This window comes from Hakea prostrata, chromosome 2 (genome assembly GCF_041222555.1).
Source record: "Hakea prostrata isolate BN-2017 chromosome 2, UWA_Hpros_2, whole genome shotgun sequence".
In the NCBI taxonomy this organism is placed as follows: Eukaryota; Viridiplantae; Streptophyta; class Magnoliopsida; order Proteales; family Proteaceae; genus Hakea; species Hakea prostrata.
Window position 1 is genome coordinate 73,970,941 of NC_142601.1, and position 24,082 is coordinate 73,995,022.

The following is a 24,082-nucleotide window of genomic DNA, read 5'->3' on the forward strand; positions in this document are numbered from 1 at the left end:
CGCATCAAAATAAGTATTTTAAATCTGGATCCTCTTTTTATATGAAAAGAAAATTTTGTAACTTGTATAATTGAATTGTTAATAAGTGTCTAATCTCAAAGGAAACATTAACTAAACCACCACTCAGAATTATTTTAAACAACTTAGAAGATGGAAGGATGTCGTATCATCATTCAACAAACTGTTTTTCTACTGCAAGCAGATAAAGATGGAAGGTTTTTTTTTTTTATTTATAATTCAACTGTAGTATGGAGGGCACCATCAAATCATCAATTATTCGTGTTATCAATGGTTGGTTGGGTAGAATAACCATGGCATAAACGGACTTGTAAGTTACACAAGTGAATCGTATTAAGTTAAAAAGGGGTCAAATGAGTGATTAGAGAAGAAAGCGTGCTTCCATCCTGATCACAATTCATACCTACTTAAAGATTTGAGATTGATCTCATCATGTCCTTATCTTAATAATCAATGCGCGGAGGATTAATTAAAGGGAAAATGTTGTTCTTATAGAGTTTGAAAACGAGTTGAGTTGGAGTTGTCCAAGAAGCAGATAGGTAGTAGAAAACACTTTTGTTCCCCCCATCCATTCATTCGTTACCTTTCAATGGGGAAGGAGGAAAAGAAATATATCACTTGTTTGGATAAAGGACTGGAGAGTAAAAAATAAAAAAGCTAGGTTGGTATGCAGAATATAAAATGAATATTATACATTACCGAAAAGGAAAAGGAAAAGGAAAAGGAAAGCTATCAATTTCTTTTATCATTCATATAGGACACCACCACCCACAACCACACTTCATGAGAAATGGTAAACGAAATGGAATCGAAATCCATATACTGTGGACTGTGGAGCAGAACCATCCGTTTGCCATACACATCTCTGTGAGCCCACGTAACTTAAACCCACCCAAGAGGCCACAAGACCCAAGAAAGAGTGCAGTTTACGAGAGGGAGGAAGGCCACGGAAGAAACCAATCCAACAGCCAGCAGCCCATTTGCGGCTCAAATCTCTCTTCTCTTTCCAGTTTCCAGCAACGCTTTTAGTATTTCTCACTATTAGCTTCAACAAGTCTGAATCTGTACTCAACCAGACAATTATATTCAATTATATTTATATCATCTTTTACCTTAAAGATAACGACTTATGGGAAACTTAAAAACATTAGACAACTAGAGACTGCAGTCACGAGTGCCATTGACTCCCAAAGGAAACTAAATTGCTAGAGATTGACGTCATATCAACAACCTCCAAGGAAAAAAAACAAAAAAAAAGGCTTAGGTCAATAACCTTAATCTGCCAAAATCATCTACCGGAACAGCCTTGGAACCGACCTCTTTGGAACCTTCCCTTCAAGTTTCAATCTTCTATATGCTTCCCGGATGTGGCAAGGCCTGATAGGGCCACTCTCCTTTCTTTCTGTCATAACCATCCTTCCTGCAAAATAAAGGATTATGGTCAACGTTCATGAATGATCAGGTCCTCTAGGGCGATAACCTAAGAGCACACAGCTTTAATAGCCCATCATCCTGCAATTACCATAAGCTTTACTTTTCATAGGGTACACAGAAATAACTGTATCTTCAATTTTCCATCAATACATAATGACAGTTCTCTCTCTCTCTCTCAGAGTTAGTAAAATATTTCTTGTACTCAAATTGAAACATTAAATTCAGTATTTACATGCCTGTTTCCACAAGCTCTCCAATGAACATTTTTGCTATTCCAGAGACTACGATCGTCATGGGAACAGAGATTTTCTGACTCCCAGTGATGCTTGCCAGCAACTGCACACTCAAAATCGTAATCAAGGAGTCATGATCTCCATATACTCAAATCACAAGATCAATACCAAAATCCAAACCCATAAATTAATTTGGCAACCCACCCCAAAAGGAGACCTCCGCCCCCCTTATATTAAAAACACAGTCCTATCTTTCTATATCTATTTCACTTCTCCCTTGCTTTTTCGAACTTTCTTTTCAAAAAGACTACTTTTTTGGGCGTTTCTTCTTTTTTTTTTTTTATTTTTTTCGTTTTGTGGTCTTTTGTTTTTGGGTCTCTTGGCTGTGTTTGGGGGGGGGCCTCTTGGTGCGCAAATTTGCTCAATTAATTTCATAGCTCTTACCCTGAGAATGATGCTACTGATCAAACACGAGTAAAGCAATAATGATACAACCTTTGATTAGGAAGCAAAAGGAAAAAGTCCTGAGGTTTACATAGACCTATCTACCAAGAATCCTTTCCTAGCGTATCAGGGGTCGAAACATGCCAAGCTAAGGAAACTTCTCATGGCTTGGTCCATAGAAGCAAGCAGGCTGCTATATCCAAAAGCCGTCTCTTCATGGTGAGGAGTCCTCAATCACCGTGCAAGTAGATATGTCACAGTAGAGCATACATCCAACCTACGGGAGAAAAAATATTTGTTGCCTCCCTACATAAATGTATAAACTCTTTTATATGCTAAATTGCCACAACTTGTTAACGTTTTATATGTATGCACATGGGGGGGAAGCAACAAATATCTTCACTGTTCATTACTCAAATCAGTTGGAGCTCTTTAATTTTCATTTCCATGCTATAAATGAGAAAAGCCCTGCAGCATAATCATCAAATGGAAGAACTATGACACCATCAAGACCCATGAAGAAATTGAACACAGTCCAAAAAACCTGTGATGTACATACTTCTCACCAAGCAAGGCATCACATGCTTGTAATGGAGCCACAAGAAGCTTCTAGTTAAGACAGATGGTAGAAGACTTCTCTACAAGGGTCAACAAAACGTAATGCACCTTATTTTTCCCATGTTTTCTATCTGTTATTACTTTCTATTTTCCGGTCTCCTCTTTTTTCTTTTTTTCTTTCTTCTTCTTCTTAGGAATTTTGTGTTACAAACTTCATCTCTTTGTACATCCTCAGTCTGTCACCATAGTAGGAAGATCCTACCTGAATCTAACCTTATCTCCCTTTTTCCCTCAATCTATTGTATCTTATCATGTTTACGAGTTTACAACTTCTGAGCAAGTTTCTCCAAAATCTGAAGTGGTTTGCATGGCAAACATATTACATGACCCTTCTACATGATATAAGTGAATTCTGAGAGGAAAAGGAAGAACAAGGGAAGGAGATGGTAGAGACAATGGCAACCAAAGACCAATTCCCACTAAAACTTGTGCTTTAAGAGTCCTCGTGGCTCTGTTCATTTCCAGACAAAACCATGCAAAAGGCAATTTTAAGGTAAGATCAGTATTTCACCAGATTTCTTTTCTTTTTACAAGGTTTACATAGGAAATAGAAAGCCACAAAATCAAATCCTAGAGCACCATGATGATCTGGATACTAGATAGTCTATGTAGAGTAGAAGAAAATTGTTTACTTTATGTTAATTGCAATTATGCATAAAGATGTTTAAATTCAAAATACTAAGCCAATAAACATAGGAAATATGACTACTATATAGAAAGTCCAAAGTCATATGGCTCAAAAGCACAAAATTAAAATCCATATCCGTGCACATTCAGGAAGGAAAAAACAGCATACTATCATGTACCAGAATACAGAATGGGAAACTTGTTTGAAGCTTAAAATGACAAAAAAGCAAGAGCAGATAAGAGTGTGGTAAATGATAAAACATACCTTTTTCATGTTAGCTTTCTGAAATCCAGACCTCCGAAATGACTCATACCTGCTCATCTGTTCCTCTGAGAATTGAGATAGAATTTCCCTGAAATTGAAGCAGAGATGCCATTACAATCAAGTGCATCAGTCACGTGAACTCTTGAAATTCAGTCCACAAAACAAGAAAGTAGCATCCTTGTTGACTCAAATTTTACTGTAGCTCTTCAAATTCCTGTGGTGCTTGATACAAGCATGGATCATGCGCACCAGCGTGGATTTGGCAGAATGTGCTAAGCTGAGGTATCATACACACAGCCATGCTTTTTTAACAATAAATGCACTAATCTTAGTTCATCTGGGAAACTCAGACAAGACGTTTAGGCTATAATCAAGGCTGAACAGCTCGGGTAGGTGGTAAAAATGTTGCATTATGCACTGTCAAGAACTTTTGAAAAAGATTTGTCCATGAAACAATCTGTACCTCATGGTTTTCACCTAGATCTTCAGGTATACCATGTGTAGCACCTTTAGAGTTGGAAAACTCTAGCTTTCCTCCAGCTTCAACTTTAAGGGAAGTAATAAACCAATAGAGAAGAGAGAAGGCCTTTTAGGAGTATACATGTCCATAGCTCATATGGAGGTGTATTACCATAAAAAAAATTCTCAGGTCAAGAGAAGAAAGAAGGCCATTTAGGAGTATGTATGTCCTTAGCAATGTTTGAAACCAGACAGTAATGAACTGGGAATCCATATCTTGTGACCAACATTTTGTACAATTGATTTAGTTTATATTTTTGTAATAGGTTCTTAGTTCTAAGTCTAGATCTGGGAGTCTCTAATTGATTTAGTTTATATTCTTGTGATCGTTTCTTAGTTTTAAGACTAGCTTTAGTAGTTTATAATTTTGTATTTTTCTTTTGTTAGCATCAATAGTTATTTAGGGGGCTGGATTCTGTAGAATGTCTTTTAGTTACCAATTTCAGTTTGTTACTATTTTTTTATTTTTTTTTGGAGTTTTTATTTTGATGAATGGCAGCTAGATTTTATGGGGATTAGGATGTTTCTATTTTGTTTGCGATCTAGTCAGAAGCAAACACTTTGTTGCAGACCTGAATACCTACATCCACAAAATGACGAAGAACAAGAAGAAATAGTCCAAGTGTTTTTCTAGTGTACTACTAGTATCACATACTAAGTTCCTTTTCTTTTTTCTCTTAATTGAACTGGTTTTGCTAATTTCTAACAGTAGTTCAATTTAAGTTATTAGCAATTTGCTTTGCTATCTTAAGGGAAGCTTTTGAAGTATTTGTCCTTTTTTTATAGGGACCCATGTTATGTTTAGCAATTAGAGAAGGGGTGGGGGTGCAGTTGGCGGGGTGGGGTTAGCTCACTTAAGATTATTGAATTATTACCTTGGCACCTGTGGCTGCTGCCTCCTCTTCTTCAAGGAGGCTTTAGTCTAGTATTTGATCTTAGAGCATCGCCAACCCCATAATTCTTCTTATAATCCTCCAAAACCTAAACCCTAACTTTTCTCTGTTTTTCTATTCCCCCATAGGCGCCAAACCCTAAACCACTCACAGCCCTTCCCATACTCCTCTCGATTGCCCCCTTCCCCTGCAGAGCATTCGAACCAGCTTCCAGCTCTACCCCTAAACTAATATCAGAAAAAAGTTCAAACCAGCCAAAAGTGCACCCAATAGCAGTTTTATTTATTATTTTTTTTTGGGGGGTGGGGGTAAACTTCTTAGCAAGAGAAAAAAGATACGAAGCAAAAAGTTTCAAAATGAGTGACACTCAACTGCATCTTCGCCATTTTGTCAGGGTCACCACTGGAAGAGAATTTTCCAAGCTCTACATCCATGTTTTCTTCCTCCTCCTCTTCTTCCTCTTCTTTTGTTTTTCCAGCAGTTGCTCTAGCTGATGGAGCCGCTGCTGATGTTGATGGTTGGGTGGACTGAATGTTGACATTGGGCTCATCATCTTGGCCATCCATAGTGGTTGGCATGACAGCAGGAATTTGAGTTTCAGTCTCATCAGCAGCAACAGGGGATTCAGGGGGTGACTCTTGCTGCTCCTCAAAAGCCACTTCAAACGGATCCTTTGATTGCTTCATCTGTCTCTTTGATGATTTTCCTATTTTGAGTAAATTCTAATTGTCAATTACCAAGTCCACAGAACCAAAACAACACGACTTTACTGAGTTAAATTCCTTTTGTAATTTGTATCAGCTTGATCATAAAAATTGGAACCCCAGCAAAATATCTTCAAACTAAAGGTGAAGAAAGATAGAAACTGAAAAATGTAAAATCCAAAGTTGATCTCCAAAAGCAGGGGAAATAAGCAATGATTGAGATTGATAAGGCCTTTCTCCTTTCATGTACAACATCAAAACCCACAGTGTACAATATACGGAAAAAAGAATTTAGGAAGAAAAAGAAAGAGGCAAGCAGATAGCAGATTATCTACTAGATTCTGCATTGAATTTTACACATTAACCAAAATCGCTTGAGAGATTATCATAAATCTGCAGATTCAGCACAACCACCATATTTTCATACAAAATATAGTAGTAAATTTTAAAATGTCAACTATGGCAGTATCTCAGAAGAAGACCCAGTTCATCACTGAACTAACATGTTTCTTTTAGAACCCATCACTGAATTAACAGTATCTCTTCCTCACTGGAATATACACAGTGAGGAAGAGAGGAAGCATGATTCATGAGTACTTCCTTGGACTGGCAAACTGAATGGGAAACCCAGACCAAGACATGGATCCAAATTTTGATCTTTGGTCTTGTAAGGTATTTTAGAATTTTGTTAATTTTTTTTCTCTGGGATACCTTTGCATTGAAATTTTAATTAGAGTTGAAAATCTTACGAAATGGGTCATCAGCTTGGATTCTATTTTGGTTTAGAGTTTCAAAGGAGTACTGTTTTCTTACACCCGCACAGCAATGGCTAAGTCATCCGCTATAAGCACAAACAAAGAAAGACCTAAGCCTTGCTCCTGGTGCAACCCAATTGGAAATGGGAAGTAACTGCATTAGTCCCCCGCAGTACCAACAGTAGTCACACTTCATTAGAGTACATATCTTTAATTACGTCGACATATTTATGTAACACTCTTCTCTTCCCTAGGATATTCCAAATTAACTCTCTTAGAGACTCTATTGTAGGCTTTTTCTATGTCTATAAAGACCACATGGTGGTCCTTGCCCCTTTCAATATCTTTCCATAGGTCTCCTAATTAAGAAGAGTGCCTCCATAGATGATCTTCACATATTTACAAATATATATTACATAGTTACAAATATTTACAATAGCACATTACAGTACAACAGTTATCACTTGTTTTTCTTTTCAACTTATTACACAATATATATATTAGATTTTCATGTGTGCCAGCTCAGTTTAACTCACAGTCAAACACACCTATGTGAGCCAAAAGATATAAAAATACTTCATAGCACATGAAGTGGACTACATAGGCTTGACTGTCCTTTCATTCATTAAGGAGAAGGCAGCTTCACTGTCACACTATTTCCCTTGTCCCAACTAATGGGGTCGACTACATGGATTCTTGCCTTCCAATCAACTCTGTTTAAGGCCACGCTAGATACAAGGCCTAAGCTATGCATATCCTTTCTCACCACTTTTCTTAAGGTTATCTTAAGTTTGCACCTAGCTTTTCTAGTTCCTTCAATATGGATTATATCATTTCTCCGTACAAGGGCTTATACAGGCCTCTATTGAACGTAATTAGCAATAACTAGCTTATTTGTCTAGTTCAATTATGTATGTGTGCTCTCCTTTCATTTATTAAAAATTTAAAAAAATTAAAAAGAAAAACTAAATAAACTTTAACAAACTTTGACTATAGGGAAATCTTCTTCACAGCAATTTTTCTTAAGAATATAACTTTAATCCAGCTATTCATATCTCTGAATTTAGTAGTTCATATGCGTCTAACGAATTTCAAAAGCATCAGTTGATAAAAGTATAATAACAATAATGATAAAATAATAAAACTTGAATGCCAAAAAAGCTCCCAAAAAAATTTAAGAACCCAGCTTTCCATAGTTACCGTTCTAGTTACCCAAGTGCATACAAGTACTTTAGACCCAAAACCTACGATATCTTTTGCTTAATCTTAGGATTTGTCATCAATATGTCAGGTCGGCTGATTTTGCACGGGCCTAACCAGGCCAATTGGTTCAAAAAAGCTGGACCTTCTAGAATCCGTTAAAACATTTGTTGCAGTTCCGTCTCGGGCCATGTGTCGGTCTGGGCTATCATCAGGCTAGTTTGACATGGGCTTAACCGGGCTTCTAATTGAGATTAAACAGGATTATAATTGACATTTAAACCAGGAAACACAGTAGGGATGTATCTCATTCAAATTTAAAAATACAGCAGGGATGTATCTCATTCAATCCAAAAAACACACAAGGGATGTATCTCATTCATTATCTGCTATTCTGCTTGTGCTATGCGTGTCAGCATTCTTGCATTGCTTTCCTCAGCTCTGCATCTTTAGGGTGTATCTCATTCAAAGCAAAAAAAAAAAAAAAAAAAACACAGAAGGGATGTATCTCATTCAAACCCAAAAACAGAGCAGGGATGTATCTCCTTCATTCTCCGAATATGGTATGCCTGTCAGTACTCTTACATTGCTTCCCCTAGCTCTGCAGCGTTAGGGTGTATCTCATTGACTCATTCAAATCAAAAAACACAGCAGGGATGTATTGACAAAAAAAGACAGAGCAGGACAGAACTTTGAAGTATCTAGAAGTATGAGTTTAAGAAAATCAAAATAGAAAAATCCAAAACAAAACAAGGTCAAAGAGAATAAAAATTCTATATTGAGTTTTTACACTTTAAAAATGAAAGACTGAACTTTTTGCCTCGACCAACTAAGCCCTAGCCCTATTATCTTACTTCTTACCTATTACAGTTGTCTAGCTTCTTTCGCTACTGTTACTACTAGGCTGGAGTGTGCATCTCCATCCATGAAGTATTGTGAACACCTTGCCTTCCTGGCTTTACAAGAGAGAAAGCCACTCAGCTGCAAACCCAGAAACTCTATGCAAACTATTCACTTTCTTCTTTAAATTTTATTTTTATTTTTTATTTTTTATTTTTATCAGAAAAAGAAAAAAAATGGCAGACAATGCTCCATCATGATACCAATTCTTTTAAGAATGTTCTGAAGGAGATAATGCTCCATCATGATGCTATACTTGGGAGCCAGGTGAGCAGATTGCGTTCACTTGACTCCCACATAATGTTAAGGCTCTGATTTGCGTGCTTTTTATTTGAAGGGGGAGAGTTTTTTGTCTCAGATGTTTTAAATTTCCTCTTGTTAGTCAAACCAATATTCTTACGGATGATATAGAAGAATGATTCATTTATTCATCCAAAAAAAAAAAGAACTCTTTCTTTTGACTGATAGATTTTAAAAATATTCTGAAGAGATGGCCAATTAGCCTCATGTAGACTTGTATAAGAGTGAAACGACCTTCTCCTTGGACATCAATTGTAGTTTTGTTTTGTCCAGGTTTGCCCTTTCAGTGTAGCTTCCGAAAGTTTGGCATAGGTCCAATTCTTGGCTTCTGAGTCATTGTAACGCAGGTGCCATTGTTTGTAATAGCTTTGTTTTTGAATGAATTCCTTTTTTACCAATATATATACACACACACACACATAGAATTTTATTTCTTTAACCTAACCTGTTTGACCCCCCAAGTAAAAGATTACACATTTGGGTACTGGTTGGTTGTTTGTAAGTTCATGCACTGCAATACATATACGGATTCAGAATACCTTGATGAAGGACTCAGCTGGAACGAATTTGAAAATTTTCCTTCGTGGACAGGCATGAACCACTTTTGCCATTACAGTGTATATGGAATAAACAAACGACAGAACAAAGTAATAAATAAAAGAACAAGAACAAAGGATAACCAAAACCAAGAGAAACTATAACCACATTAAGCTTGATAGTGCTCAAACTCAGACAGCACCAACAAACCACCGCAGTAGCAAATCCAATATTGGGGGGGGGGGGGGGGGGGGGAATTATATCGTAAAAGGATTCATCAATAACAATGCGTAACAGAAGGATTCTTATGATGCATTCCAGAAGATTCCCCATTCTATCAATAACGATGCATAACAGAAGGATTTTTACTAAAATTATATCCAAATGAAGGGGGAATCAACAAACGGAAGAACTCGCAGGAATAAGAAACATACCTCTTTGAATTTATTTTCTCACAAATTTGCAGGTAGGAATAAGAAGAAATCGCACTTGTAGGAAGAGGTCGGCGGAAGAAGAAGAAGAAGTTGCAGAGCTTTACAGGGTATAGGGTCTCAAACTCTCACAATCTTTTTTCCCTTCTGGTCACGAATTCATACATTCAGCCTTCGATCTTACCTTTCAGTCACGAACACCACTTTCCTTTTTCTTCGCAATCACAATCTCAGTCACAAAGAGTTGACCTGACGAAGAATAGTCCCTTCCCGACACCAACGGTAATCAGTAATAAAGGTAATATGATAATTGAATCAATTCAGTTAATATATATTTTCTTTTTACCAACTTACAAGACTAGAGAAATCGTCGGAACTCACGTACAAATTTTTTCTAGGGTTAGCGGGTTTCCTTGCGTTTCTTTGCAATTTGGGTTCAACTTAAAAACGAAGATGGATTTTGTTTGGGCTGATGAGATTTGGGAACGAAGATAGGGCTTTGGGAGTTGTAAAACCTCCGCGTTGGATGTGGCTAGGGTTTTGTTGGATCTGAATGGTTTTCTGATCATCTAAAGTTTGGCCTTATTTTGTAAATTTACATTCAGTTAGGGGCGTATAGTTGTAATTAATTTATTGGAAACCGTTATATCAAATGCGGACAGCTGGACGCATCCGCCCAGGCGCGAACGAAAACCCTAGAAAATTCGAATCAAAGGTCCGTTGCACCAACGAAAGCCCTAGAAAAATTGAATCACTTAGCTCGTACGTGCAGTGGATCCAATTAGAATCTGTTACTGATGTTTGAAGGTGTGCATGCCTTGAAGTTCTTCGATCATAAACAAATTAGCTACGTGGTACAAAGACTGGATTTTAATTTTTGATTGCGACGAGGCATTAATTCAGCAATTCAGGGCTTCGATCATGCATGAATGTATTATGTTAAATTAAAATTATAAGCTGGACAAAATGTAATGGTCAGTGTTCTTTGTGAAAGGCTTAGACCTTTTTTTCTGTACCGATCGAACAATTAAAGAGCATTCAGCCACACACATATATATGCTTGAGAATTTGCTTCAACTATCAACCATCAATGTAAAGAAAATGATCCTTTTGAGAGGGAGAGATCCAGGGACACTTAATAATTACGGTACAAAACTCAAAAAGAAGCGAGTACTAATCATGTTGATGTACGATAAGATACCACGCAGAAGCAATTAGTTAAGCAATGGTTTTATACAAAAATCTAAGCATTCTGTGCTTGTAAGAATGCATTGAAGTCATCTCTTGCCTTACGCAAACGTGGTGTGATGCAAGAACTTGATGATGATCCGGTGGAAGAAATTCGAACATAGCGAGATGATTCACGTGGGTTCCTCGTTTCTGTTCTTGATGATGAGCTATTATTATTATTATTATTATTATTAAGGGCTCCACTTCGATCGCTGTCGAAGAGGAAAGCTGTTGTAACAGGGGAATTCGCGTCGTTACCGCAGTTTTGAATCAGCTCCAATGGCAGATCAAAATAGAGGTGATGCATGGACTCTCGGTCATCATTATCATCTTCGTTCATTATAGCCGATGATGTCCACGACCCACATTCAAACTTCTCCAAAGAAACTGATCTTGAGATCACATTCCTCACCTCCTCCTCTACTACTACTACTGGTTGATGATCTCCTGCTTCCTCCAGCTTTCTGGCTCTCACCGGCTTTCCCTTACCAAAAGCTGGCAAGAACAAACATTTTCCACACTTAAAAATGTCTATTTCATCCTTGTAGCGGCCTGTATTAGTATTAGTGTCTCTAACCTTCTTACCACTGATATCGCGTTTGTATTCTTGGTAGTAGCCATCTTCCTGTTCTTCAGTACTGTCACGCTTGTCGACTCTGCTAATAACCTTCTTCCCAATCCCACCAACATGATCATCGCGTTTGTATTCTCGGTAGTAGCCATCATCCTCTTCAACATCGTGCTTGGGAGGACTAGGTAACTTTCCGGAGAAAAGATCAAATTCGTCTGAAGGAGAAGAAGCTCGTCCCTCACCACATGACTTGCTTCTGAGTAGTAGACTTTCTGAAGCAAAACGAGAGAGACCCAGAGAAGCCGCCTGGATTGCTTGGCTTCTCCCTTTCTTGGCATTCTTCGTCTGAGGCACTACTCCAGAAGAACGAGGTGAAGCTGTTGCGGAACTGGGTAAGCTGGCACTTACTGACTTGTGCTTTGAAGGTGGCAATGGTGGAGGGTAGAGTACTGGGCCGGCAGTACTTGTGAAGGAAGTAACAATGAGTGGCAACAAGGGAGGACCTTCATGCCTCGTTGATTGTTTTAGTGATATTGGATCAACCGATATCTGCTTCTCCTTCAGCATTGGTGATCGAACTGTTTCTTTATGGAAGCCCGGCTGCTCAGACCCATGGAAGCCTTCAATACTAATACATAAATCATCTTCTTCTTCTTCTTCATAGCATATGTAATCTATTTCCTGAGAGTATTTCGACATTTTGATCGAGGATGAAGTGTTGGAAGTCTTCTGAGGAGGACAAGGACATGCAGTAGGTGCTCTGGGGTATTTGAAGGCGGCCAAGGACATGCAGTAGGTAAGGGAAGGAAGAAGATATAAGATATTATCAACATTTATTAATGATCACTACTACGTGGCAAGCACCAATGTTTTGACCCTGTAGTGATTTTCGTAGTAGTGATTTCCATGTATATTATTCTTCATAATCATGTACATAATTAAAATCATTTCTTTAGGTGGATATGAAAATTAATATAATTATCTGTGGGATGTTCGTGCCTTCACATTGGAAGTGAACTCCTAAATATCTAATTAGCATTAATACATTGACCAGACGAGCTAAGGTAATTTATAGCTAAATCTCCAAGATAATCTAATTGAATGGGACTGGCCAGAACGTGGTTTTTCCTTTTCGGGAATCCCTGACCTGACTCTGACTGGCTGGAGGAAACCTTCATACTAAATCATATATAATTTATTGGTTCTCCTCAGTCCTAATCTCATGAGTCCATGACCACCTCAGTGGTGCATGCATGTATTTGTAGTTGGTGAGATGCACTACTCTCAGGCCGCCTATGTTCATCTGAGGTCTCCAGGTTAAACTTCCTAGCTAGTTAGTACATCACCTTCTCAGTGCATGTATTTGTAGTTGGTGAGATGTATACATACTACTCTCAAGCCTATGTTCATTATCTGAGGTCTCCAGATTAAACTTCTAATTAGTACCTTCTACCTTCCCTTACCTATTAATTGTTGAGGAAAAGAAAAAGAAAATATGCATCGTGATTCTCTATTATAGATATCATGTAACTATTTATACTCCGTTTACTTCCTCTTAACATTAAGCATGAGTATCGGGTCTCTACCTCTCAGAAAGGAATAAAAAAAAAAAAAAAAAAAAAGGGGAGGTGATTTTGAAATATATTGGGTGATAACTACAAAGATAGGCTTCGGCTAGGTCACTAGTGCTTGCTGTTTTCTTAATTTAATTTTATGGCTAGCTGCATTCTATTCTATTCTATTCTATTCTATTCTATTTCTTTTTTGCGGTTAAAGCTTCAGACTCTCTTATAATGTTCTCAGTAAGTTGACTATATGAAGGTAGTCTTATTTCATGGGCTTAGGGTAGTCTTCTCTCACGAGTTTTTAGAAGAAAATGTCAATCCAAGATTTGTTTAGGAGATAGAATGATTTTTTGATAATCATATGTATCATTTGCCCAATTTTCTAATAATCATATAATTTAGAAAATTAATGCCTGTAAGGGGGTAAGGAATAGTTTTCAATCAATCTTTTTCTAATCTAATTACAACTATTGCCCACTTGCTAGAACCCATGTTTGTTATCTGAACGAATGCACTCCGTTAATAATTTTCTTCACTATGTGCTCTGGACAACCCAGATTTAAAACGAAGATAACTGATCAACATCTTCAACGTTGACTGGTTTCAAGAATTAGAGGACAGTCATATGTATAAATGAGTCCTTTATGTGTGTGCCTTTTAAAGGCTGATCTAGTTCGTAGAATAAAGATTAACAGAATAACATCCCAGAAAATACTCTGTTTCTGCTGCTGTCCAGAATACTCTGTTTTGCTGCTGTAACGAACTCTCCTTGCTGTTAAAAATTCAACTTAATTGAAATCATGGCAGCAAAGATTACTTCAACAAGATTAACGCATGCTGTGATGGACTAAGTGAAATCCTTCATTGCAAACTTATCATCATCAATGCAAGTGGCTGAATTATATTTTAACTAATAAAAGACAACAGAGATAAAAGAGGTCGGATCCGTGTAAGATTATTCTTATAACAAGTGATGAGAAAATAATAGTTCCAGAAGTCGAATGATGGAAGACGTGTCTCGAGGTGAATGGGAAAGTGAGGGAAAGGTTGTCAAAAGGTCGACTTGCTTCTTGCTTCTTAGTTCTTGTAAGTGACCTGCATGTATGTTTCCATCACTGGTCATCAGTAGTCAAAACAAGAAGGAAACAGTTGCAGACTGGCACAGCACTGCTGCTTAAGTTTATATCATGCTTCTCCCACATCTCAGAAGATCGAGCTACCCTTATATGAGTCTGGAAAGACAATGACCCAAAAATCAAAAAGGTAGTCTGAAAGGATAGAAATGAGTGGCTTATTAAACGAATGTTTAATTACTTTGGTCAGCTTTGAAGATCTCATTAACAAGTCCCCAAAGCACAACTGACTACACGCCACCTTATTAATATTATGATGTGCCGTCACCTCGATTAAACATATTGTGTATATGTTACACACCCATTTCAAAATATTAACACCTCAACAAAGAAAAGCAAAAATTAAGGTGGGTAAAGGAAAATGCTTGCAGTTTCGAGTTGGATTTAGGTTCTTAGGGCCTATTAAGATCGTGATTCTCAAGGACAAAAATAATATCTTTACTTTCCGACACCCCTCCATCACCCCCAAAAAAGCTAAAATAAAATAGATCTCAGCAAAGATACCAGTTAGTATGTCGACAAAAGATCTGATCATATTAGGATACTCACCTCACCACTCATGCATCCTCTTTGAACGTATCTCATTCCAATTGGGTGGACTATGACAAAAAAATATTTCATAATTCAGTAGCATATGAAAAAATTAAGCTAGGGTCAAGGCATCAATGTGTACAAGCAATTTATACTCATTCCAAAGGTTCAGTCATACCCTGAGAACCTCGGGTATCCCATATTCTCCTGCTGTTCAATCTCCTTGGGAAAAAAAGTTCTACATTTCATACAAAAAGAATAAATAGCTTCAAGTAAAAAAGTGCCCCCTATGTACATCGGGTATTCTGTTACATAACTTACATTAAACCCCAGATAAAAACGTCATAGTCCATTCAACACATTTGCTTTCAGTTATCACAGGAAATTCGGTGTTCTCCCAACAACAAATATAATGATAGCATGGACGCATCTCGTGATAGGCTTCAACCTGGCTATTTACCTTAAGAAGACCTCTTTAATTTGGCATTTTGAGAAGAACTATGGCCATCAAAACCTGATCCTCTCTCCGGACCATTAAGGTTATGCATCCCCGCAATTAAAATAGCTTGGAGGGCAAGGGAGGGGAGTGGTCGTCTACTGGAGAGAATTGTAGAATAAAATCAACACGACAGAGATTCCAATGATGACGGGAAATGCAGTGACCAAGTACAATGCACCATACCCCTGCATGAGCATTAGCACAAAAATTCATATACCAATTCATCAAGTCAAGAGTAAAAAATGTTCATGGTGATAACACTTGGTGAATGCGTGGGTCTGTCTCACTCCATGTAAGACAGATCATTGAGATGAGACTTCCAACCTACACTGATTAATGGGGAGGACTGCCCCCCAGTGGCTGTATTTTGGTTGAGACATTAGTAATTTTGCCAATATCAATTTGAGTCCAAATAACTGAAACACTTGTTTAAAGGTCAATAGGAGTAGAGGCACACCACAGCAGGAGGAACATCAGCATCATCACTGGCATCACTATCTTCAATCTCAGCTGCTGAATCCCAGTCAACATTAAGTCTTTTTGCAGCAACTTTAGGATCAATGCCGGTGTCAGTGACTTTTGCATATAAAGATTTGCTAGGTTTCTTCTTTGAAACTTCAACCTAATCAGAAAACACAATTTTTTGTCATGAACCCGAAAATCATTTTAGTCACATGGCATACAACAGCATCATTATGGTTTATAATTGGAAAGGATTTGAGCCAGCCAAAGAATGAGAAACAAACATAAAGACTAGGGAAGTAGTTTTGTGATCCTCTCTCTCTCCTCCGTAAAACAAGGGAGCAGATATGTCTTTCATATGTGAGTAGAGAGATACACTCATGGGAGTGCTGGTGTAGGCCACACTCCTGAACGGAGTTCTTTCTACCAAAAATGTAATGTCAGCACAATCATTCCAAAGTGGAAATATATGCAGTTGTCGTTCATTTTTCTCAATTTCTCCAAAGCATTGGAAAAACCAGCTTTTCTGTCTAACAAAGTGCATTGAAACACACAGCTGCAGCTAAGGTTACATTCTCCTCACTTTCCCTCATTAAAGTACGATATGAAGCAAACTTCAGTATGAGTTAACCTCCAATAGAAGACATTGCTCAATTGAATTCACCAGAAAATTGCTGACCGTTATGTTGGCATAAATGCATAGCACGTATTCCCAAATTGCCTAATATACTTGTTAGCAGCAGAAGATAATGTGAAGAACACTCTTGTCACAGACTACCTCTATCTTCGACAGGAGAAAGCCAAATCACGTTCTACCTTAATGTTCTGTTGTGGTATCATGAACATAAAGGTTCGTCATCTTTTTTTTTCTTTCTTTCTTTCTTTTTTTTTTTCCTTTTTTTTGGAAGTGTTTTTTCTTTTCCATGGGGGGTTGGGGGATTGGAGGGGGTGTTGTCGAAGGGAGAAAGATTATTCTAGATGAATCATTTTTCTAGTACAGTTCAATTCATATATTGAGTTGTACTTGTGGGTGCATTCTGTGAAGCTTTATGCTTAGTAAATATCTGAATAGATAAAATTTCAAGATGAAGGACCAGATAGCTCTATGACAAAGAAAATAACTAATCTTTATGACAAAGAAAATAACTTATCGGATGTAGGAGCACTCAACAAGGCTCAAAAGTAATTTGATATGTATGGTCAATTCATGTTCCTAGCATGGACTACAGCTCAAGGTTTTATAAGCTAAAAATGATCTAACCTTCAAAAGTCCTGGTCAACATTTCCAAATATCAGATTTCCGAAGTGGAAGAACCATTTGATATCAAGATGGATCAAGTCTACAGCAGAAGGAAGGCAGATTGAAATAGAAACAGATATGACATCAACCAATGATAAGTCACCTAGCCCAATCAGCCTGAGAATACTGATGTCAAAATCTCTTCACCATCTCTACTTACACCACCAATACCAAATATTCAGGGTTGCCCATTGAACAATCAATAGTATTCAGTTTGATTTTCTGTCACACCACCGACCAAAAAAAAAGTTTGGTTTTCTGTCAAAGGGATGGGGAAGAGAAAGCAATAGTTCTTATGGGTATAGTTTATACCACAGAAATGCCCATCTAGCTGACATGATCACCAGGGGTGTCACAACTTGATGCAACCTATCAAATCCAATCCAAAAGCAGCCAGCTATTTGGGATTAATGTTTCACCACTGTTACTTACATATTGGATGAGAGTAAACAATACTCAATTTAGGGATGACCTGGCCACATAAGAAGCAAAGTGATATGGAGGAAATATGATCGAACCTAGTTCATACTTGGTTTGACCCTCAATCCCGGTCGAGACGAAGGGAATCAACTCGCTTCCGAGCGAGCCAAATCCAGGAGGTAGCTTGCTGATGAAGAAAACTAAATCAGCCACAGGCACGCCCTAATCCGACTTATGGATTAGGTTAATTACTCTAATGATGGCAGACACAACTTGGCGGCTGTCACTTATCGCTATTGAAGGGATAATCATCGGATAACCGTGAGGTTATCTCAGGAGTCCTCTACTAGTCCAAACTAGTAGAAGTCTATCGCTCAACGGATCTAACTGTTAGGATCCAACGACTATCCGAAGAAGGCTCAAATGCATCCAACGAAGAAGATTCGAAGGTACACTCTATATAAACCTTACTTACCTACAAGGTGAGGGAGACACCAGATCCATACACGCACCTTTGGACGTAAATACTCATATGCTTACGATCTAGATCATTTTCTAGTTATTCATTCCTTAGCTCTATGCGTCTAGCAGAGCCGTTTGTGATTAAGTTCATCAACTGACTTAGCCTTCGGAGGTAGACTCCCGACCCCAGCGGTCGGGCCACATCTGACGCTTTCGTTTTGCAGGTCATTCCAAGGAGATCTAAGGGCTGAGCAGATTTTGGACACATCATTTGGCGCCGTCTGTGGGAAAGATTTAGAAAGCTATGGTGACTAGATCGGCAGCAGCCGCAGCAGCAGCAACCGCAGCAACAGCTGCTGCACAACGCGATACTGGTGTTCAAATTCCTGGAGGAAACAATCCAGACATTCCACAGGGAAGTTTACCACCTCTCGAAGTAGATGGCGGTCAAGGGGGACACGATCCTTCAGAGGCACTCCAGGATCAATTGAATCAAGTGAAGATCCAACTTTTGGAGGTGAGTCAAGCACTCCGCGTGCTAACCAGACGAGTGGTATTACCACAAGAACCTGATCATCACAATTCAGGGAGGCGTGTATTACCATGGGATCAAAGATTTACTGAAGAAAATCGGTCAGAACTTTCGTGAAGGTGACCGAGTGCCTAGGAGAGTTGATGATTTACCTAAGCGAGACGATCGGTTTGACAGACCACAGGAAAGTACAACCGATTCAAATACGAGGTTGGATACAGGAGTGAAAACTCACTCACCAACCGTTAGACGAGCCGTTCGTGATGATCGAGCAGTTCGCGATGAGCGGAACGTTCGCGACGAGCGGGCCATTTGTGATGATCGAGTGGCTCGTGATGATTGTTTTGTTCGAGGTCGTGATCGTGTTGCGGAAGATCATTCAACTCACATCGGTCAAGAATTGGCCAATATTAATCAGAAGCTGGGACAACTGGCTAGAGGAAGGATAACTGATGATATCTATTCCGTTATTCGAAAGACTCCTTTTGCTGAGCCAATTGCGGGACATCAGTTTCCTCACAATTTCCGTTTGCCGGCTTTTTCTACTTTCGATGGCTCCGGAGATCCTACGGCCCACATCGGTTATTATCAGCAGACTATGGCAGTTGCAGGTAATTCTGACGAAATTCTCTGCAGGGTTTTTGGTTCATCTTTAACCGGAGCTGCGCAGAAGTGGTTTTCGAACCTCCCATCAGGAAGGATCGTAAATTTTGATGAGTTGGCGCGCAAATTCATAGGGCGATTCCAGAGTGGAATCCAGGTCAAGAAGACAGAGGAAACCTTGTTTACCATTAGACAAGGAAAAAGCGAATCGATCAGAGAATATCTGAAAAGATTCAATAGAGTTACAATGGAGATAGAGAATCTGGATGAGCAAGTAGCTAAAACTACTTTGTTCACTGGACTCACTAACCACAGGAACGTGCTGAAATTCTACTCCAAAGTCTTCCAGATTCATATGACCCAATCATCATCAATTTAACCAGTAATATCCTCTCTGATTATTTGGTATTTGATGATGTCGCTGCTACAATTCTTGAAGAAGAAAGTAGACGAAAAGGCAGGGAAGATAGACAGGCAAGCTCACAACAAGCAGAAGCTTTGTCTATGACTCGAGGAAGGTCAACGGAACGTGATTCCAGTGGGAGTCACAATCAAGGGAGGTCAAAATCCAGGGGTAAGAAGATTTTCAAGGGCTACAATTGTGGCAAAAGGGGACACTTCAAAAATGAGTGTCGATTCAAAAAGGGTGTAGATAAGGCAGAGACATCTCAAGGGTGCATTGCTGAAGGAGATATTCTTTACAGCGAATCAGCAATGGCAGCCAAGGATAGATTGGAACATAGTGATGCTTGGATCTTGGATTCGGGAGCAACATGGCACATGACCTCTCGCAGAGATTGGTTTCAAACTTATGAACCTATCCCTACAGGGTCTGTGTACATGGGAAATGATCATGCCTTGGAGATTGTTGGAGTTGGCACCATCAAGTTGAAGATGTACGATGGTATGGTACGCACTATTCAAAATGTGCGGCATGTGAAGGGCTTAAAGAAGAATCTATTGTCTTTGGGACAATTAGATGAAATTGGGTGCAAAACACGCATCCAAAATGGAATGATGAGGATCGTCAAAGGAGCGCTAGTTATAATGAAAGCTCGAAAGGGGCGCCGCAAATTTGTACGAATTAATGGGAGAAACATGTCCGGAGGCGAAGCATCGGTTGCATCAACCGGTAATGCAGAAGAGATGACAAAAGTGTGGCATCGAAAATTGGCCCACATGTCAGAGCAAGGGTTAAAGGTTTTCGCAGAACAGAAATTACTCTCGGGTCTCACAAAGGTTTCATTACCCTTTTGTGAGCACTGTGTTACAAGCAAGCAAAGATAGATTGAAGTTCAATGCATCCGATTCCGGAGTAAAAGTGTTACCGGGAATTAGTTCACTCGATGTATGGCAAGCACCGGTTACATCTCCGGGAGGAGCAAGGTACTATATATCTTTCATTGATGATTATTCCGGAAGATGTTGGGTGTTTCCTATCAAGAAGAACTCAGATGTGTTTTCAGTTTTCAAAACATTCAAAGCGCAAGTTGAACGAGAAACTGAGAAGAAAATCAAGTGCCTCAGGACAGACAATGGCGGTGAATATACAGGGGATGACTTCTTTGAGTTTTGTAATCAAGAAGGCATCAATAGACAACTCACGGTGGCTTACACTCCTCAACGAGAATGGAGTAGCGGAGCGGTTGAATAGAACTCTACTCGAAAGAACGAGAGCCATGTTGAGAACCGCAAGTATGGCTAAGTCCTTTTGGGCGAAGCCGTAAACACCTGCATGCTATGTGATTAATCGATCACCAACAAGATCGATTGATTTGAAGACACCGATGGAGATGTGGACTGGCAAGCCGCTTGATTATTCACGCCGCACACATTTGGGAGTCCTGTGTACGTGATGTATCATCCCCAAGAAATTTCGAAGTTGGATCCAAAATCCGAAAATGCAGATTCTTGGGAAATGCTGATGGAGTCAAGGGGTATCGATTGTGGGATCCCACGCCCACAAGGTCGTCATCGCGAGAGATGTCATTTTTGCGAGAAGATAAGCCGCAAAAGGAAGATGTGAGTAGCATTTTAATAGAAATTCCGGAGAGTACAACGAGTTCAGGAGGAAGAGAAGTCCAATCCAGAAAATTCTTCCGAGAGCAGAATCGAAAAAATGAGGAACAAGTACCGTTGAGTCTACAACTGTAGAAGTTCGACGGTCACCTCGTGAAAGACATACACCAACCTGGCAGTCTAATTATATTATGGAGAGCAACATTGCATACCGTCTTCTAACGGAAGATGGTGAGCCATCAACATTCGGAGAAGCGATTGATAGCTCGGAAGCATCACTTTGGATGGCAACTATGCAGGAAGAACTAGAAGCTCTTCATAAGAATAAGACGTGGGAGCTTGTACCTTTACCGCACGAAAGGAAGCCCATTGGTAACAAATGGGTTTACAAGATCAAACGAAACAATGATGATCAAGTAGAGCGATATCGTGCAAGAATGGTGATCAAAGGATATGCTCGTAAAGAAGGTGTTGATTTCACGAAATCTTTTCTCCAAAGGGTTCGACTTACTACTTGTCCGGATAGTTCGGCACTTTGTGCTACGTTTGATCTACATCTTGAGCGGTTAGATGTAAAAACTGCATTTCTTCATGGAGATCTTGAAGAAGAAATCTATATGCTCCAACCGAAGGTTTTGAAGAATCGAAAAAGGGGAACTTGGTTTGCGGGTTGAACAAATCTCTATACGGCTTAAAACAAAGCGCCAAGATGTTGGTATAAGAGATTTGATTCCTTCATATTGAGCCTTGGATACAACAGACTTGCTTCAGACCCTTGTGTGTATTACAAGAGGTTTGGTAATGATGATTTCATCATTTTATCGTTGTATGTCGATGATATGTTGGTGTCGGGCCCCAACAAAGATCGGATCGTAGAATTAAAGGCTCGATTGGCTAGGGAATTTGAAATGAAGGATCTAGGACCCGCAAACAAGATTCTAGGGATGCAAATTCACCGAGACAGAAATAACAGGAAGATTTGGCTATCTCAGAAGAGTTACTTAAGGAAAGTCTTGCGCCGCTTCAATATGCAAGATCAGTAAGCCAATTTCTACTCCTCTTCCCGTTAATTTCAAGTTATCCTCAAGTATGTGTCCTAGCAATGAAGCAGAGAGGATGGAGATGTCTCGAGTACCGTATGCATCAGCAGTGGGAAGTCTGATGTTCGCTATGATATGTACAAGACCGGACATTGCACATGCAGTGGGAGTGATTAGTCGGCATATGGCGAATCCAGGACAAGAGCATTGGATTATAGTGAAGAGGATCCTAAGATACATTAAAGGAACCTTGGATGCTGCTCTATGTTATGGAGGATCTGAATTTACTGTTAGAGGATATGTTGATTCTGATTTTGCAGGGGATCTTGATAAAAGGAAATCCACTACTGGCTATGTGTTTACAATTGCAGGAGGAGCTATGAGCTGGGTATCTAAACTACAGACAGTTGTAGCACTGTCTACAACAGAAGCTGAGTATATGGCAGCTACACAAGCTTGTAAAGAAGCAATCTGGATAAGAAGATTCATTGAAGAACTTAGGCACAAACACGAGAAGATTCTCTAGTATTGTGACAGTCAGAGTGCCTTGCACATTGCAAGGAATTCAGCTTTTCATTCCAGGACAAAACACATAGAAGTACACTATCATTTTGTTCGTGAAGTGGTGGAAGACGGAAGGGTGGATATACAGAAAATCCACACAAAAGAGAACCTAGCAGATGCATTGACAAAAGCAATCAATACTGGCAAGTTCATTTGGTGCAGATCCTTGTATGGCTTGACAGAGACATAGACAGCATGGTGGTGGCAAGATAGAGACTGGTGTGGAGATTGATTGGTTCTCAATCTAATCTCCAAGTGGGAGATTGTTGTAATATTAGTCCCACATCGACTGATGTGGGAATATGTGGAGAGGAAGAGGCTATAAAAGAATGCCTCTTCCTTCTTCTTTAATCATCCCAAATATCTTCTCTTGGATATTTCTTTATTTATAGTGGAGTTTTCTCTCTTGCCCATATATTATTGTGTCTTTCTTTTCTCTTAGTTGTTATTATTATGTTCTTCTTTTCTCTTATTTGCTGATTGTTCTATTCGGTGGGTTCTTCATAACCCGCCTCCCATCAAGAAGGATCGTAAATTTTGATGAGTTGGCGCGCAAATTCATAGGGCGATTCCAGAGTGGAATCCAGGTCAAGAAGACAGAGGAAACCTTGTTTACCATTAGACAAGGAAAAAGCGAATCGATCAGAGAATATCTGAAAAGATTCAATAGAGTTACAATGGAGATAGAGAATCTGGATGAGCAAGTAGCTAAAACTGCTTTGTTCACTGGACTCACTAACCGAAGACTCCTGGAGTTATTACTACAGGATATGCCTACAACTTATGCTGAGTTGGTACAGAAATGCCAAAAGCAGGCTGAAGTCATGGAGATCTTAGATGCGCGCCAGGGGGACAATAAAGCCTCCACCAAAAAACAAAAGGCTCCTGAGAACAAGCAGAAGCCAAAGCAGAATGTTCGTGATCGAGTTGGAAAGCCTCAGGCATGGCGGCAGAGATCTCCCAGTAAAAGTGAGTATACTCCATTAAATACTCCTCGGGCTGATATCTTAAATATCATTAAGAAGCGAAATATTTTGAAGTGGCCCCAAAGATTCCTTTAAAGCCTGGCGAGCAACAGGATCGAGAAAAATATTGTCATTTCCACAAGGATTACGATCATTATACTAATGATTGTCGTCATTTGAAGGCAGATATTGAGAGATTAATATCTCAGGGACATTTGTCCAATTTTGTTAATAGAAGAAGAGAGGAGCCACGTGAAGCTGATCCCAAAAGGGATCGTTCAGTTAGCTCAGAACAACCGAAGGAGGCT

General features: G+C 39.2%; 3 protein-coding genes across 5 annotated transcripts in view; all 3 read right to left on the reverse strand.

Moving 5' to 3' along the window:
• Positions 1 to 789: 789 nt before the first annotated feature.
• Positions 790 to 10,462, reverse strand: TAF11 (TBP-associated factor 11). Of its 3 annotated transcripts, none has more exons than XM_089146727.1 (7): positions 10,264 to 10,462; positions 9,882 to 10,144; positions 5,424 to 5,757; positions 3,640 to 3,727; positions 1,689 to 1,788; positions 1,292 to 1,438; positions 790 to 1,080 (listed from the first exon to the last, which is right to left on the reverse strand). In XM_089146727.1, exons 3-6 carry the CDS (start codon positions 5,735 to 5,737, stop codon positions 1,311 to 1,313), a joined length of 630 nt encoding a protein of 209 aa, XP_089002853.1. In that variant the 5' UTR covers positions 5,738 to 5,757; positions 9,882 to 10,144; positions 10,264 to 10,462; the 3' UTR covers positions 790 to 1,080; positions 1,292 to 1,310. The 3 variants fall into 3 exon arrangements, with proteins under 3 accessions (XP_089002853.1, XP_089002852.1, XP_089002850.1); XM_089146726.1 differs by having other exon boundaries at positions 10,233 to 10,462; XM_089146724.1 differs by having other exon boundaries at positions 9,882 to 10,462.
• Positions 10,463 to 11,000: 538 nt separating this feature from the next.
• Positions 11,001 to 12,444, reverse strand: LOC149026438 (uncharacterized). The gene has a single exon (XM_089143326.1). The coding sequence runs from the start codon at positions 12,376 to 12,378 to the stop codon at positions 11,122 to 11,124; it is 1,257 nt and encodes a 418-aa protein (XP_088999452.1). The 5' UTR covers positions 12,379 to 12,444; the 3' UTR covers positions 11,001 to 11,121.
• A 2,776-nt stretch (positions 12,445 to 15,220) lies between these two features.
• The window catches only part of CEST (death domain associated protein), a 32,007-nt gene continuing 23,145 nt past the window's right edge, over positions 15,221 to 24,082 (reverse strand). Inside the window, exons 5-6 of the mRNA XM_089146728.1 lie at positions 15,865 to 16,029; positions 15,221 to 15,592 (exon numbers count right to left, since the gene is read on the reverse strand). Of these exons, the coding sequence (XP_089002854.1) occupies positions 15,503 to 15,592; positions 15,865 to 16,029 (255 nt within the window). The 3' untranslated portion in view covers positions 15,221 to 15,502. The remainder of the gene's footprint in view (positions 15,593 to 15,864; positions 16,030 to 24,082) is intronic.